The sequence below is a fragment of the Salvelinus namaycush genome, chromosome 16, assembly GCF_016432855.1.
Source record: "Salvelinus namaycush isolate Seneca chromosome 16, SaNama_1.0, whole genome shotgun sequence".
NCBI lineage: Eukaryota > Metazoa > Chordata > Actinopteri > Salmoniformes > Salmonidae > Salvelinus > Salvelinus namaycush.
In genome coordinates, this window is record NC_052322.1 from 43,851,729 (window position 1) to 43,865,064 (window position 13,336).

General features: G+C 45.4%; 1 protein-coding gene across 6 annotated transcripts in view; it reads right to left on the reverse strand.

Annotated features, from left to right (window-relative positions):
- Positions 1-3,361: 3,361 nt before the first annotated feature.
- Positions 3,362-13,336, reverse strand: part of LOC120061469 (ubiquitin carboxyl-terminal hydrolase 19-like) — a 34,246-nt gene continuing 24,271 nt past the window's right edge. For 3 of the 6 annotated variants that reach the window (XM_039011301.1, XM_039011303.1, XM_039011300.1), the window contains exons 20-25: positions 12,634-12,744; positions 12,214-12,430; positions 10,883-11,035; positions 8,692-8,858; positions 8,114-8,289; positions 4,797-7,123 (exon numbers count right to left, since the gene is read on the reverse strand). In XM_039011301.1, the coding sequence (XP_038867229.1) occupies positions 6,866-7,123; positions 8,114-8,289; positions 8,692-8,858; positions 10,883-11,035; positions 12,214-12,430; positions 12,634-12,744 (1,082 nt within the window). In that variant the 3' untranslated portion in view covers positions 4,797-6,865. Of the gene's footprint in view, positions 4,597-4,796; positions 7,124-8,113; positions 8,290-8,691; positions 8,859-10,882; positions 11,036-12,213; positions 12,431-12,633; positions 12,745-13,336 lie in introns of those variants that run through there. The other 3 variants (XM_039011305.1, XM_039011304.1, XM_039011302.1) reach the window with 2 other exon arrangements.

The window sequence follows — 13,336 nt, forward strand, 5'->3', positions numbered from 1 at the left end:
AGTGTATATGACCTGTATATTCTTAACAGAATTTGGTATATACGTAAACAATGCTTTACATTGATGACCTAGTTTTTACATATTTTTATTTTAAAAACAGCGTCTTCTACATTTGTAATATAATGGTTGTCAGTGTCACACACCCTGAGAACACTGAACTTAGAGGAGGAGTTTGAGCACCTGCAGCAGTTACCTTTAACCTGCAGACCCACTGAGTTCACCCAACCCAAGCCCTCACCCTGGAGCTCTAGGCTGCACACAAACCACTCTAGCCTGCCCCCTGCTGGAGGTTCCTGTCATAGCTGGCTGAAATACACTAGGTCTGAGATGGCTCTGAACGGTCGTTCTGGACCAGACATAGGTCATACAGCTCTGAGGTGAAGGCTATATGCAGGTCTCTGAGCCGTCTCAGTCCAGGAACACCTTCAGAATCAGACATGGACCCAGAACAGAAACACCACGTGAGGATATTTAAAACATACTGGATCTGCAATGGTACAAATCCACATCCATATGAGTATGCACAAACCATCCAAAAGAACATGAACCGAGGCAAATAAAACATACCTTTGGATGGATGATGTCCTCATCATTCTGCCGGATGTTGTCATCTATGAATATGTGCTGTGACTTCCTGGTCGAAGGGGTCCCGGCACAGAAGCTTCCCTCCCAGGAAGGAGTGTAGGTGTTCCTGGCCAACCTACAGAGAGACAGACCAGTGCCCTGACTACATCACGAAACACTGAAACCTTCATGGAGGTCAATACAGAGCACAACTTCTCTATTACAATTACTGTAATACTTAAGACTAAATTACGTATTCAAAGATGGATGTATGAGCTTGCCAGCAAACTAGGGCACCCCCATTAGTGTGATAAGACTTCAAGCCTTTTGGAATGGGTCCACCTACCAGTCAAAGTGGTCCTAGAATCCTCCCAGGCCCGGGACAGAGCTGAGGTACTGGTACAGGGCTTTCTCCCCGTCACGGGTCGACAGGCACTCCTCTGCCTTGGTCAGAACCACCCCCTTCTTACTGCAGAGGATCTGGCCTGGTCAGAACCACCCTCTTCTTACTACAGCGGATCTGGCCTGGTCAGAACCACCCCCTTCTTACTACAGCGGATCTGGCCTGGTCAGAACCACCCCCTTCTTACTGCAGTGGATCTGGCCTGGTCAGAACCACCCCCTTCTTACTACAGCGGATCTGGCCTGGTCAGAACCACCCCCTTCTTACTACAGCGGATCTGGCCTGGTCAGAACCACCCCCTTCTTACTGCAGTGGATCTGGCCTGGTCAGAACCACCCCCTTCTTACTGCAGAGGATCTGGCCTGGTGTCTCAAACACACTCAGCCGGGAGGGAGGAAAAAGGGCAGCACTATATAATCCCACCTTCTAGTAAAGCATTTATAATGGATTAGTAAATAGTTAGATTAATCATTTTGTCATCATTACTCCCACATTTGTACATGTTAGTAAGCTAATTATATATAAACAACTTTTAAAGTATGTTCCTATGACCTTATAAATAATTTATTACAGTCTGCTTTAACGTGGCTCATACTCTACCAGCAGCGGGGCAATAGATATGAAAGGGTTAACAGTGTCTATCAGGTATCAATCGGAAAACATTAAATTGTCTGGACATTAGAGCAGAGTTTCCCAAACTCGATCGTGGCACCCCCTGGCATCAGCTGTGTAGAGCTAGGGCAAACACCAAAACGCACCCGGGGGGGAGCCCAGGACCGAGTTAGGGAAACTCTGCTTTAGAGTATCCTTTTAGAATGAGAATAAACAAGAACAAGTTTACAGGTCGTCCTGCAAGTTCTGCTGAATCACATGATGTTCTCTCACCCTCCCTGCCAATATTCCTACACAAATTGTCCTTGACAGTTTGAATAAGTCATCATGTGGATGTTTTTAAACTGCAGCTAACTGTGTAAGGCAGCCTCTGAGCCTCCCCCCTGCAGAAAACAATGTGTTCTGCTCCAGTAAACTAACTGGTACAGGAACACACTGAGGGGGATGACAAGGGACTGCAGCCACTCTATACCCAGGGGAGTAGCACCACACACCAGTCACCCATAATACATCTCACCGTGAATGACCTTCTGTGAGTTTGTCTTAAAAGGCATTGTTCCTCAAACAAGATTTCAGATTTGTAAGAATTTTGACCACTATATCCCACTGGTACAGCTGCCCTTCCTCCCCCTTCACAGCCAGCTCCTTGTCCCCCTCCGGAAAGTACAGCATGGCTAGGTGCTCGTCCAGCACGCCCCGGGAACTGCCGACCTGCAGCGGAGCTGGGGAAGCCTGCCACCCGGCCAAACTGGGAGTGATAGCAGACAGCACACTCACATGCTGGGAGTAGAGGTGAGTCACTCATCCAATCCCATTTACCTACAGACAACAGAAAGAGGCCGGTGTTTGGCAATTACACTCAGCAATGGCACCATCGTGGCAGGTTGGCACACAGTGGCAATGATTCCACTTATTGAATTGTCATGTCATTTACAGAAAAAGGTTAGAGGTTTGGGGCATAACTGCCTATATGTAGGAAATGGCTATTTAGATTTTTGACTAGACGGTATACAGCTACGACCGGGAGAGACTTTTTCGTACCAGGTTAGGAAAATTGATGTATGTTAGGGTAATTATGATAAGGTGTTAGGGCTAGCTAAAACGGCATCTTAACCTGTTACCCTGTTTACTCATTTGTCCCCATGTCACAATTTAAATTAAATAATCCAAGGGTGCAATAGTTCCTTGACTTGTCACGGCGTCAAGACACCAATATGGTGTTAATGAGATCAACATGAAGGACAAGCTTTTTCTTCTTTAGAGACAACCCTTGAGGTCTTCTTCAAGGGTACAATCATTGACATTTCCTTTGGCGTGTGGAGTACACCGCTCATCACGATCGTCCCCGTGGTTTAGAGGGATGATCACCGGTCTTGTCGCAGTCTGACATGAGGAGCTCCAGTCCCGAATGATCGGTTGTCAACACCTGATTTTCCTTGACTAAATAACTAGCCAATTTGTCAGTAAATTGCGTGAGGGTTTAGCTAGCTAACTAGGTATGTTACTGAAACCAGAGATCCTCGTAACTCTTTTGACCAGTCGTAGATTTGTAGCTCTTTAAGAGCGCTCTAAGTTTGTACAACTATTTCACATACAAATACAATCACTCTACCGACCTATTTTGACAGAAAGGGTTTGTTTTTACTTTCTGAAACCATCGTTTCTTCTTCTCTCAGCGTAATGTGTGGAGTCTTAAAGTAAATACAATAACAAGCGCCATAAAATAATAAGTGCAGGTTGGAGGACCAACAATTTAACACAGAAAATGGTAGAAACGGAGGGTAAAAAAAAAGTTCGCAGGCAACTTTATTCAAGTTCCTACTGAATCAGAGTGTGTATTCAAATAACCTGTTAGCGCTTCTCAAAAAGTGTTTAATTTATATTAACAATGTATATCTTATACACATCCACATTCTCATTAACCCCCAACTTTATATATTCAGTCTAACACAAATTGAAGGGAGGGGTGTATAAGAGTACTCAAACAGAAATGAAGATATGTAGCAGAAGTGGTAACAGCATTCTATTGTACGGCTACTGTGTATCAACATGCACATTTCAGTGTATATCAAGTTGGTTTCTTCTCAAAAATTACATCCACAGGATTGGATAAATTACAAAGTAAAAATTTTAAAATATTTTAAAATCTAAAGCAAAGAAACTAAATCCAGGTGTGGTATGACAATAGTAAACAGAAAGACAGTTACTTTTTGTCCTCTGTATGAACATAAAATAAACAATTTCTGCACCCATTACACTATATCGGTACCCAGCTTACAGAATCACAACACAGACCAGACTAAACCTTGATGAGAAGCGGGTAAAAACCACACTCAAATGCTTACACACCCAGACACACACGTCCAATCCTCTCACATCACAATTTTCCCTCAATCCCAACAGGCTGGGGGGGTTTGTTTGATGTTAGCCACATCCTTTGTGACCTCTGAACCAGACACCCGTTTATCATGGGATAAAAAGGAGTCATAAGCCACCAACATTGTCTAGGTGGGCTCTTCCATCAGCCAACAACAGGCTGCAACCCGGAGGCTCTGGGGAAAACAGGAGTGTGTGGAGGCTTTTGTTGTATGTGCAAACACGCTGTTTGTGTGTGTGTGTGTGTCAATGTGTTGCATGAATATTACTACATAAATAGCATGAGCTGGTATGTCCACCACATCTGTGGTGACATGTACTGGTCCTTCCTTCCCCTCAAATCCACTTCTGACATGTTTAGCATTGCACCACTGAGGGGACGCTTTGAAGCCGTCCAGTTTATTAGTGTTGTTTACTGAGGAGTGTATTTCTCAACGTTGCTGCTGGCATCGGTCCACAGCTGGAGCCTTAAGCCAGCTCGGTGGAGCCTCAGTCACACCTTAGTCCACCTCCTCCATGTTACTGTAGGACAGAGCAGCACATTCGCCAGAGTGTCCAAACAGCTCAGAGGTCACCTCTGGGGTCAGCGGAGGGGGTCCTTCAGGGTCCAGGTCAGTCCCAAAGAGTGCCTGGCCAGAGGCCTGTAAAATAAACCAGTGTTACAAATCATGCTTTTCTCTGGACCAGTTCCCTTTCAGGAAGACCAGACCCATCTTATCTGTAAACAATCCAAAAGCATAACTCACTGGACTGACGGACATATTCCTTGCAGCCACAAACAAAACCCAGTTCCAATTGGATGGACGATTTCCATGTTTGTTTCAAAAATAATATTCATTAAGACAGCATAAAGGTTGATATTTTATTGTGAAAAGAAGTACACGTGTTGGTTTATTGGAGCAGCATTAAGATGGAAGGACCTGTACACATTATTGCTGGGAAATGTCCCACTTTCTTTTTAAATAATAGCAACTATTAAGATTACAATTAAGATTACATTTTAAAATTGTACAATTTCTATACAGCAATCTTATAAATATTCCTGCTATAAAATATACACTTCCTTAATTCAGTAACTTTCACTTTACACCCACAACCATAGGGAATCTTTGCCATCTGTAGGGAGCCTAGATAATTCACATTTCCTGTGTCGACATTTCACTGAGGCAAACCACTGAGACATACTGGGCATTGAAAGCAGATCGTGAATATACCTGGCCTCCAAGCCCATCTACAGCTGGAGAGGCATGACAGAGTGCACTGTGATATCCCTGAGACTTGAACATATTACTACAACACTGTTACAGGAGGTTAGTCCATATACCAGCAACACAGATAATCATTAAGTGTAGCAATTTTCATTGATAGGTGGACGGCATCTCCTTTCTAATGACTTGACGTCACCACTAAGCTTCAGCTTCATACTGTACATCAGCGCACTTATTATTTTTGCACAAACAGTCGTAAAGCTCTGACATATCTAGTTATTTCACCCCCAAAAAAAGAAGCACATTTAAAAAAGGTTAAACAAGTGGCTTTCATGAAGTCTGACAGGGATAAGGAAACCGTATGGACTGCAAGGTTGGGCTCAATTCAAACATAAGGCAGTCAATTCAGGAAGTAAACAAAAACTACAATCCAATAAATCGGAAGGGGAAAAAATTGCATTTATTTTCAATTACTTCAGTAAACTGAAAAGTAAAAGTTATATATATATATATTTTTTTTTACAATTTCTGAATTTTAAATTCAAATCACTTCCTGAATTAACAGCCTTCAATTCGAATTGAGCCCAACCTTGGTGGACAGAAAGCAATACAACTGCTGAATTAACAGCCTTCAATTCGAATTGAGCCCAACCTTGGTGGACAGAAAGCAATACAACTGCTGAATTAAGAGCTTACCATTGACAACATAAAATCAAAAATAAAATCAGCAAAGTGACAAACAAGCAAAAGGCACATACTAGCTTACTGTGAGTATAAACACTCTGTATTCATTAAAGCAAACACACATTTTAGCTGTCTTCAGGTTACAGTACAAAGTCATGACTGCACAAAGCAAGTCGTAGAGCCCATCATACCATCCTGGGACGGAGCTAAAGGATTACAATATCTGTGAATGAGCACTACTACAATATCTTATTCCCTCACACACTCAACACTATCACAGTAGGACTTTAACACTATACCCTAGTTCAAGTCCTCTCAACAGCATCTCTTGTGCAAAACATAGGACTAACGATTACCAAAACATGCATTTCAGATTTTTGTACTGAAAACCTACATGAGAGAGAGAGACACTTGGCATGGACACATAAAAGGCTGAAGTAGGTTTGAACTAGAATTTAACGTATCTTATTAGGGACATACGTTATGGACTGCAGTAAATAAGAAGGCCAAGCCAAGCTGAGCCAAGTTACTAGTAGATGCTACTGGACTTGATTAACAGATATGCAGTGTATAATTTAGTTAACATTTTGAATGTGTTCAGCAGCATATTGATTTATAGGCCATCTACAAAACAAAATGTTTTCGTATTGGCATGGATATTTCATTAGACTTGACATTTTTTTGTGTATAAGCCTATTTATAAAGTGGGTGGCTCGAGCCCTGAATGCTGATTGGCTGACAGCCGTGGTATATCAGACCATATACCACGGGTATGACAAAATATGTATTCTTACTGCTCTAATTACTTTGGTAACCAGTTTATAACAGCAATAAGGCGCCTCGGTGGTTTGTGGTATATGGCCAATATACCACGGCTAAGTGCTGTGTCCAGGAACTCTGCGTTGCGTTGTGCGTAAGGACATCCCTTAGCCGTGATATATTGGTTATGTACCACACCCTCTCGTGCCTTATTGCTTTAGTATACATGTGTGTATGTGTGGGGTGTGATACTGGCCGCTTAGCCCCAGTTGGCTCTGTAGACTAGGTTCACTAACAACGCTAGTAGAGCAACCAAGGTACCCAGGACAAAATATCGGACACAGTCGTCATCGGAATAATGCGGGATCCTTTGGCGCAGCAGCCGCCACACCTGCCCCTCCACCCCCTCCTCCCTCCTGGCTGCTCTTCTCCTCCCCAGCCTGGGACGGAACAGGCCCCGAGGGCCCTCTTCAACACCCTCCTCTTCCTGCTCCAGTTCCTGCCATATCAGAGATGCCTGCGATGGCGGAAACCTGTGTCAGCTTCAGGGAAAGGCTTGGTTCTTCCTAAAGCAACGCCACCTCACCACAGCCAGACCTCCAGCAAACCCTCCCCATCCACTCTGTCTAATATACTAACGGTGTCACAGGCCACAGGGTCAAGGACAAGCCAGACTCTTTCAAGGAACAGCATGAGGACAGCTCAGAACGATGTGAGGGGTGTCTTTCAGAAAACAGATGGATAGACAAACTATCACATCTTTCTTTTCAACAGTTAGCTAATAGATACATTAAAGCACAGATATTTTGTAAACACAGCGACTCCCACCCTCAATATAAACTCATGAGTACAAGAAAAATGCACCATACATCTAATCAATTTCACAGACATTAAATAGCTTCCACAAAGTTTGTGAATACATACAGCCCTTATTAATTCTGAGGCAATTCACTTTGTTTTCAGCATTTGGACAGAAAACTATGACGCTTAGATGCCAAAACAGATCAGATAAAGGGGACAAGAGAAAGCCAATGTCTGGCACTTCAGGATAATAAGTTGAAACAAGTATGCACAGCTTTTCTCCAAAGCAGCTATTCAATTTAGAAACTAGCATAAACCTCTTGATGAACAAACCAACGGCCTTAAACAATTAGATTACATCCATCGTCTTTCTCTCATCACAGCTTTAGAAGCAGAAAAAAACATTACTCTGTCAATGGCAACTGAGATCATTTCTCATGTCTCTAAAAGCACCACAAGCAACCAACTAAATATCACTGCACGAAGAAGACTAGATGAATGAACACAGTATTACATCTCACTCATGTGGTGAAAATATAATCTCAGGAAATTTAAATCTACCTCTACCTCAAACGAGTCATGTTGGGCCGAGTTTAATTTAATAACTCATGATGCACTATTCCTCGAGGAGTTTTTCTACTACCATGTAATGGATACTGGTACTTCCCTAAGGGATACTCTCAGAGGTAGAGAATGGCGCCCTCACCTGGCTGGCGGTGGCTCCTGCAGAGGTGGGGGACTCGGCCCCCAGGGGCCCCAGTAAGCGAGGTGGTCGTTCCACAGGGGAGTTGCGGCGGCGGTAGAACAGCACGTAAGCGTAGCGTGTCACCACCTGGCTCTCCTCCACCATCGTCACCGTACTGTCATCAAAAAGACGCCAGCCTGGGGGGGGGGGGGGGGGGGGGGGCGTGTAGGAAGAGGAGGGGAAGGTGGAAGATGAGGGAGAGGAGGAGGAAGGTGGGGGTGAGAGGGGGAGGGGGAAGGTGTAGGAGAGAGTAGGGGGAGGAGGAAGAGGAGGAAGGAAGAGGGGGAAAGGGAGGAAGAGGAGTGGGGAGGTGATGGAGGAGGGGGAAGAGGAGGAAGGAATAGGGGGGAAGGGAGGAAGAGAAGTGGGGAGGAGGGGGAAGAGTGGGGAGGAGGGGGAAGAGGGTGGAGGAAGAGGGTGGAGTTGAGGACGGCAGGTGAGATCATTTTAACAGTATGAACAGAATATAACATGTTAAACCAGCTTGCCATGGTCACAAAATACAGTATAGCCTACTTCAGTCAAACAGAGTCACTCACCAACATCACTGCGCTGGCTGTTCTGGGCGCTGGGCAGGCGTGCGTAGGCAGTGTAGTGACCTCCGATCATGCCCCCGTAGTGATTGATGACTGCATAGAGGTCATAGATGGGCGGCTGCTGCATGTCGTCCTTCTGACCAATACAGAACTTACTGAGGTCCAGGTTCCTGAAAGACAAGAAACCAAGCTGTAAATCTGTGTTTGTATAAATATTTAAAACTATACTCTGCAGCATGTTTGAGTGAATTCACCCTCAAGTCATTGAGTGTAGGGTCAGTGTGATTAAGTGAATAATATGACAAGTTGTGTTTATAAGCTGCGTTGTGTGTTTATAAGCTGCGTTGTGTGTTTATAAGCTGCGTTGTGTGTTTATAAGCTGCGTTGTGTGTTTATAAGCTGCGTTGTGTGTTTATAAGCTGCGTTGTGTGTTTATAAGCTGCGTTGTGTGTTTATAAGCTGCGTTGTGTGTTTATAAGCTGCGTTGTGTGTTTATAAGCTGCGTTGTGTGTTTATAAGCTGCGTTGTGTGTTTATAAGCTGCGTTGTGTGTTTATAAGCTGCGTTGTGTGTTTATAAATTGTGTTTATAAGTTGTGTTATGTACAGTTGAAGTCGGAAGTTTACATGCACTTAGGTTGGAGTCATTAAAACTTGTTTTGGCAAGTCGGTTAGGACATCTACTTCGTGCATGACAAGTAATTTTTCCAACAATTGGTTACAGACAGATTATTTCACTTATAATTCACTGTATCACAATTCCAGTGGATCAGAAGTGTACATACACTAAGTTGACTGTGCCTTTAAACAGCTTGGAAAATTTAGGAAAATTATGTCATTTAGAAGATTCTGATAGGCTAATTGACATAATTTGAGTCAATTGGAGGTGTACCTGTGGATGTATTTCAATGCATACCTTCAAACTCAGTGCCTCTTTGCTTGACATCATGGGAAAATCAAAGGAAATCAGCCAAGACCTCAGAAAAAGAACTGTAGACCTCCACAAGTCTGGTTCATCCTTGGGAGCAATTTCCAAACACCTGAAGGTACCACGTTCTTCTGTACAAACAATAGTACGCAAGTATAAACACCATGGGACCATGCAGCCGTCATACCGCTCAGGAAGGAGACGCGTTCTGTCTCCTAGAGATGAACATACTTTGGTGCGGAAAGTGCAAATCAATCCCAGAACAGCAGCAAAGGACAATGTGAAGATGCTGGAGGAAACAGGTACAAAAGTATCTATATCCACAGTAAAATGAGTCCTATATCGATATAACCTGAAAGGCCGCTCAGCAAGAAAGAAGCCACTGCTCCAAAACCACCACAAAAAAGCCAGACTACGGTTTGCAACTGCACATGGGGACAAAGATCGTACTTTTTGGAGAAATGTCCTCTGGTCTGATGAAACAAAAATAGAACCGTTTGGCCATAATGACCATCGTTATGTTTGGAGGAAAAAGGGGAGGCTTGCAAGCCGAAGAACACCATCCCAACCGTGAAGCACGGGGGTGGCAGCATCATGTTGTGGGGGTGCTTTGCTGCAGGAGGGACTGGTGCACTTCACAAAATAGATGGCATCATGATGAAGGGAAATTATGTGGATATATTGACGCAACATCTTAAGACATTAGTCAGGAAGTAAAAGCTTGGTCGCAAATGGGTCTTCCAAATGGACAACGACCCCAAGCATACTTCCAAAGTTGTGGCAAAATGGCTTAAGGACAACAAAGTCAAGGTATTGGAGTGGCCATCACAAATCCCTGACCTCAATCCCATAGACAATGTGTAGGCAGAACTGAAAAAGTGTGTGCGAGCAAGGAGGCCTACAAACCTGACAGTTACACCAGCTCTGTCAGGAGGAATGGGACAAAATTCACCCAACTTATTGTGGGAAGCTTGTGGAAGGCTACCCAAAACGTTTGACCCAAGTTAAACAATTTAAAGGCAATGCTACCAAATACTAATTGAGTGTATGTAAACTTCTGACCCACTGGGAATGTGATGAAAGAAATAAAAGCTGAAATAAATCACTCTCTACTATTATTCTGACATATCACATTCTTAAAATAAAGTGGTGATCCTAACTGACCTAAAACAGGACATTTTTCCTAGGATTAAATGTCAGGAATTGTGAAAAACTGAGTTTAAATGTATTAGGCTAAGGTGTATGTAAACTTCCGACTTCAACTGTACCTGACGGGGAAGTCGACCATGTCGTTGATCTTGTCCCTCCAGATGAAGCTGCGGAAGGAGAAGCGTTTGAGCTGGATGATGAGGACGTTGGGCAGACGCCACAGCAGCAGCTGTTTGGAGGCCTCTCTGTGCTGCTGGCACTTTGGACAGTACCTAAGCGAGCAAGAGAGGCAGAGAGGAGAGAGGGAGGGAAGGATAGGGACAGAGCGAGGGAGGGAAGGATAGGGACAGAGCGAGGGAGGGAAGGATAGGGACAGAGCGAGGGAGGGAAGGATAGGGACAGAGCGAGGGAGGGAAGGATAGGGACAGAGCGAGGGAGGGAAGGATAGGGACAGAGCGAGGGAGGGAAGGATAGGGACAGAGCGAGGGAGGGAAGGATAGGGACAGAGCGAGGGAGGGAAGGATAGGGACAGAGCGAGGGAGGGAAGGATAGGGACAGAGCGAGGGAGGGAAGGATAGGGACAGAGCGAGGCAGAGAGAGGGAGGGAAGGATAGGGACAGAGCGAGGCAGAGAGAGGGAGGGAGGGAAGAATAGGGACAGAGCGAGGCAGAGAGAGAGAGGGAGGGAAGGATAGGGACAGAGCGAGGCAGAGAGAGAGAGGGAGGGAAGGATAGGGACAGAGCGAGGCAGAGAGAGAGAGGGAGGGAAGGATAGGGACAGAGCGAGGCAGAGCGAGGGAGGGAAGGATAGGGACAGAGCGAGGGAGGGAAGGATAGGGACAGAGCGAGGGAGGGAAGGATAGGGACAGAGCGAGGCAGAGAGAGGGAGGGAAGGATAGGGACAGAGCGAGGCAGAGAGAGGGAGGGAAGGATAGGGACAGAGCGAGGCAGAGAGAGGGAGGGAAGGATAGGGACAGAGCGAGGCAGAGAGAGGGAGGGAAGGATAGGGACAGAGCGAGGCAGAGAGAGGGAGGGAAGGATAGGGACAGAGCGAGGCAGAGAGAGGGAGGGAAGGATAGGGACAGAGCGAGGCAGAGAGAGGGAGGGAAGGATAGGGACAGAGCGAGGCAGAGAGAGGGAGGGAAGGATAGGGACAGAGCGAGGCAGAGAGAGGGAGGGAAGGATAGGGACAGAGAGAGGGAGGGAAGGATAGGGACAGAGAGAGGGAGGGAAGGATAGGGACAGAGAGAGGGAGGGAAGGATAGGGACAGAGCGAGGCAGAGAGAGGGAGGGAAGGATAGGGACAGAGTGAAAGAGAGTTTGTTAGGGTTGTAAATCCATCAAAACACCACCTAAATCAGTAAGAGGACTGTCTGAATGTTAACTGTGCAGTACGTGTGTTAGTCCATGGCTGTGTGGGACTGTCTGAATGATCAGTGTGTTGTTCCTACCATGCCTCCTCTGGTGCCAGCACCTCAGGCCTAGTGAAGAGGTTTAGGCACTGCTCCAGGGTGAAGTGTCCAGCCCTGGCCGTCTCGTTGACCGACCCAGGGTCCTCTTCAAATTCCAGCTCCTTGGACCGAACCAGGACATACTCCTTGAGACGCTCGTTGTTCTTCCACACCAGCTCCAGGCTGGAGTCCTCAGGGAGGTCCAGAACGGCCTCTTCTAGGGTAGGGGGAAACATGACAAAACAACAGTAAGACATTCTAGAACACATATCGTAAAGGAGTTAAATGTTGAATGATACAAAGGAGTAGATGATTGAGTTTTTGCTTTGTCTTAACACAAAGCACTAGGGGTGAGGACTAGGGGTGAGGACTAGGGGTGAGGACTAGGGGTGAGGGGCAGGTTTGAGATTAGACCCTGACCCTTTTCCTCCAGTGTCTGCTCCTTGCTGTTGGAGTGGAGGATGGTGATGTAGAACTGAGAGGTGTGGCTGGATGCAGACTCTGATGGTTGCTGGTAGCCGGTCACAGCAGCTAGACACACAAACAGCACAAAACACAGCCTCAAAACACAGCGTGATCCACAGGGAAAGACATTGACTAAATACAGGGAAAGACATCCACTAAATACATTTTTATTGGTCACATACACATGGTTAGCAGATGTTACTGCGAGTGTAGCGAAATGCTTGTAAATAACCAAAAGTATGTGGACACCTGCTTGTTGAACATCTCATTCCAAAATCATGGGCATTAATATGGAGTTGGTCCCCCCTTTGCTGCTATAACAGCCTCCACTCTTCTTGGAAGGCTTTCCACTAAATGTTGGAACATTGCTGTGGGGACTTGCTTCCATTCAGCCACAAGAACATTAGTGATGTCGGGAACTGATGTTGAGCGATTAGGCCTGGCTTGCAGTCGGTATTCCAATTCATCCCAAAGGTGTTCGATGGGGTTGATGTCAGGGCTCTGTGTAGGCCAGTTAAGGTCTTCCACATTGATCTCGACAAAGCATTTCTGTATGGGCCTCGCTTTGTACCTAGATTTGTCCATCGGACTGCCAGATGGTGAAGCGTGGTTCATCACTCCAGAGAACGCGTTTCCAAATCAAATCAAATGTATTTAT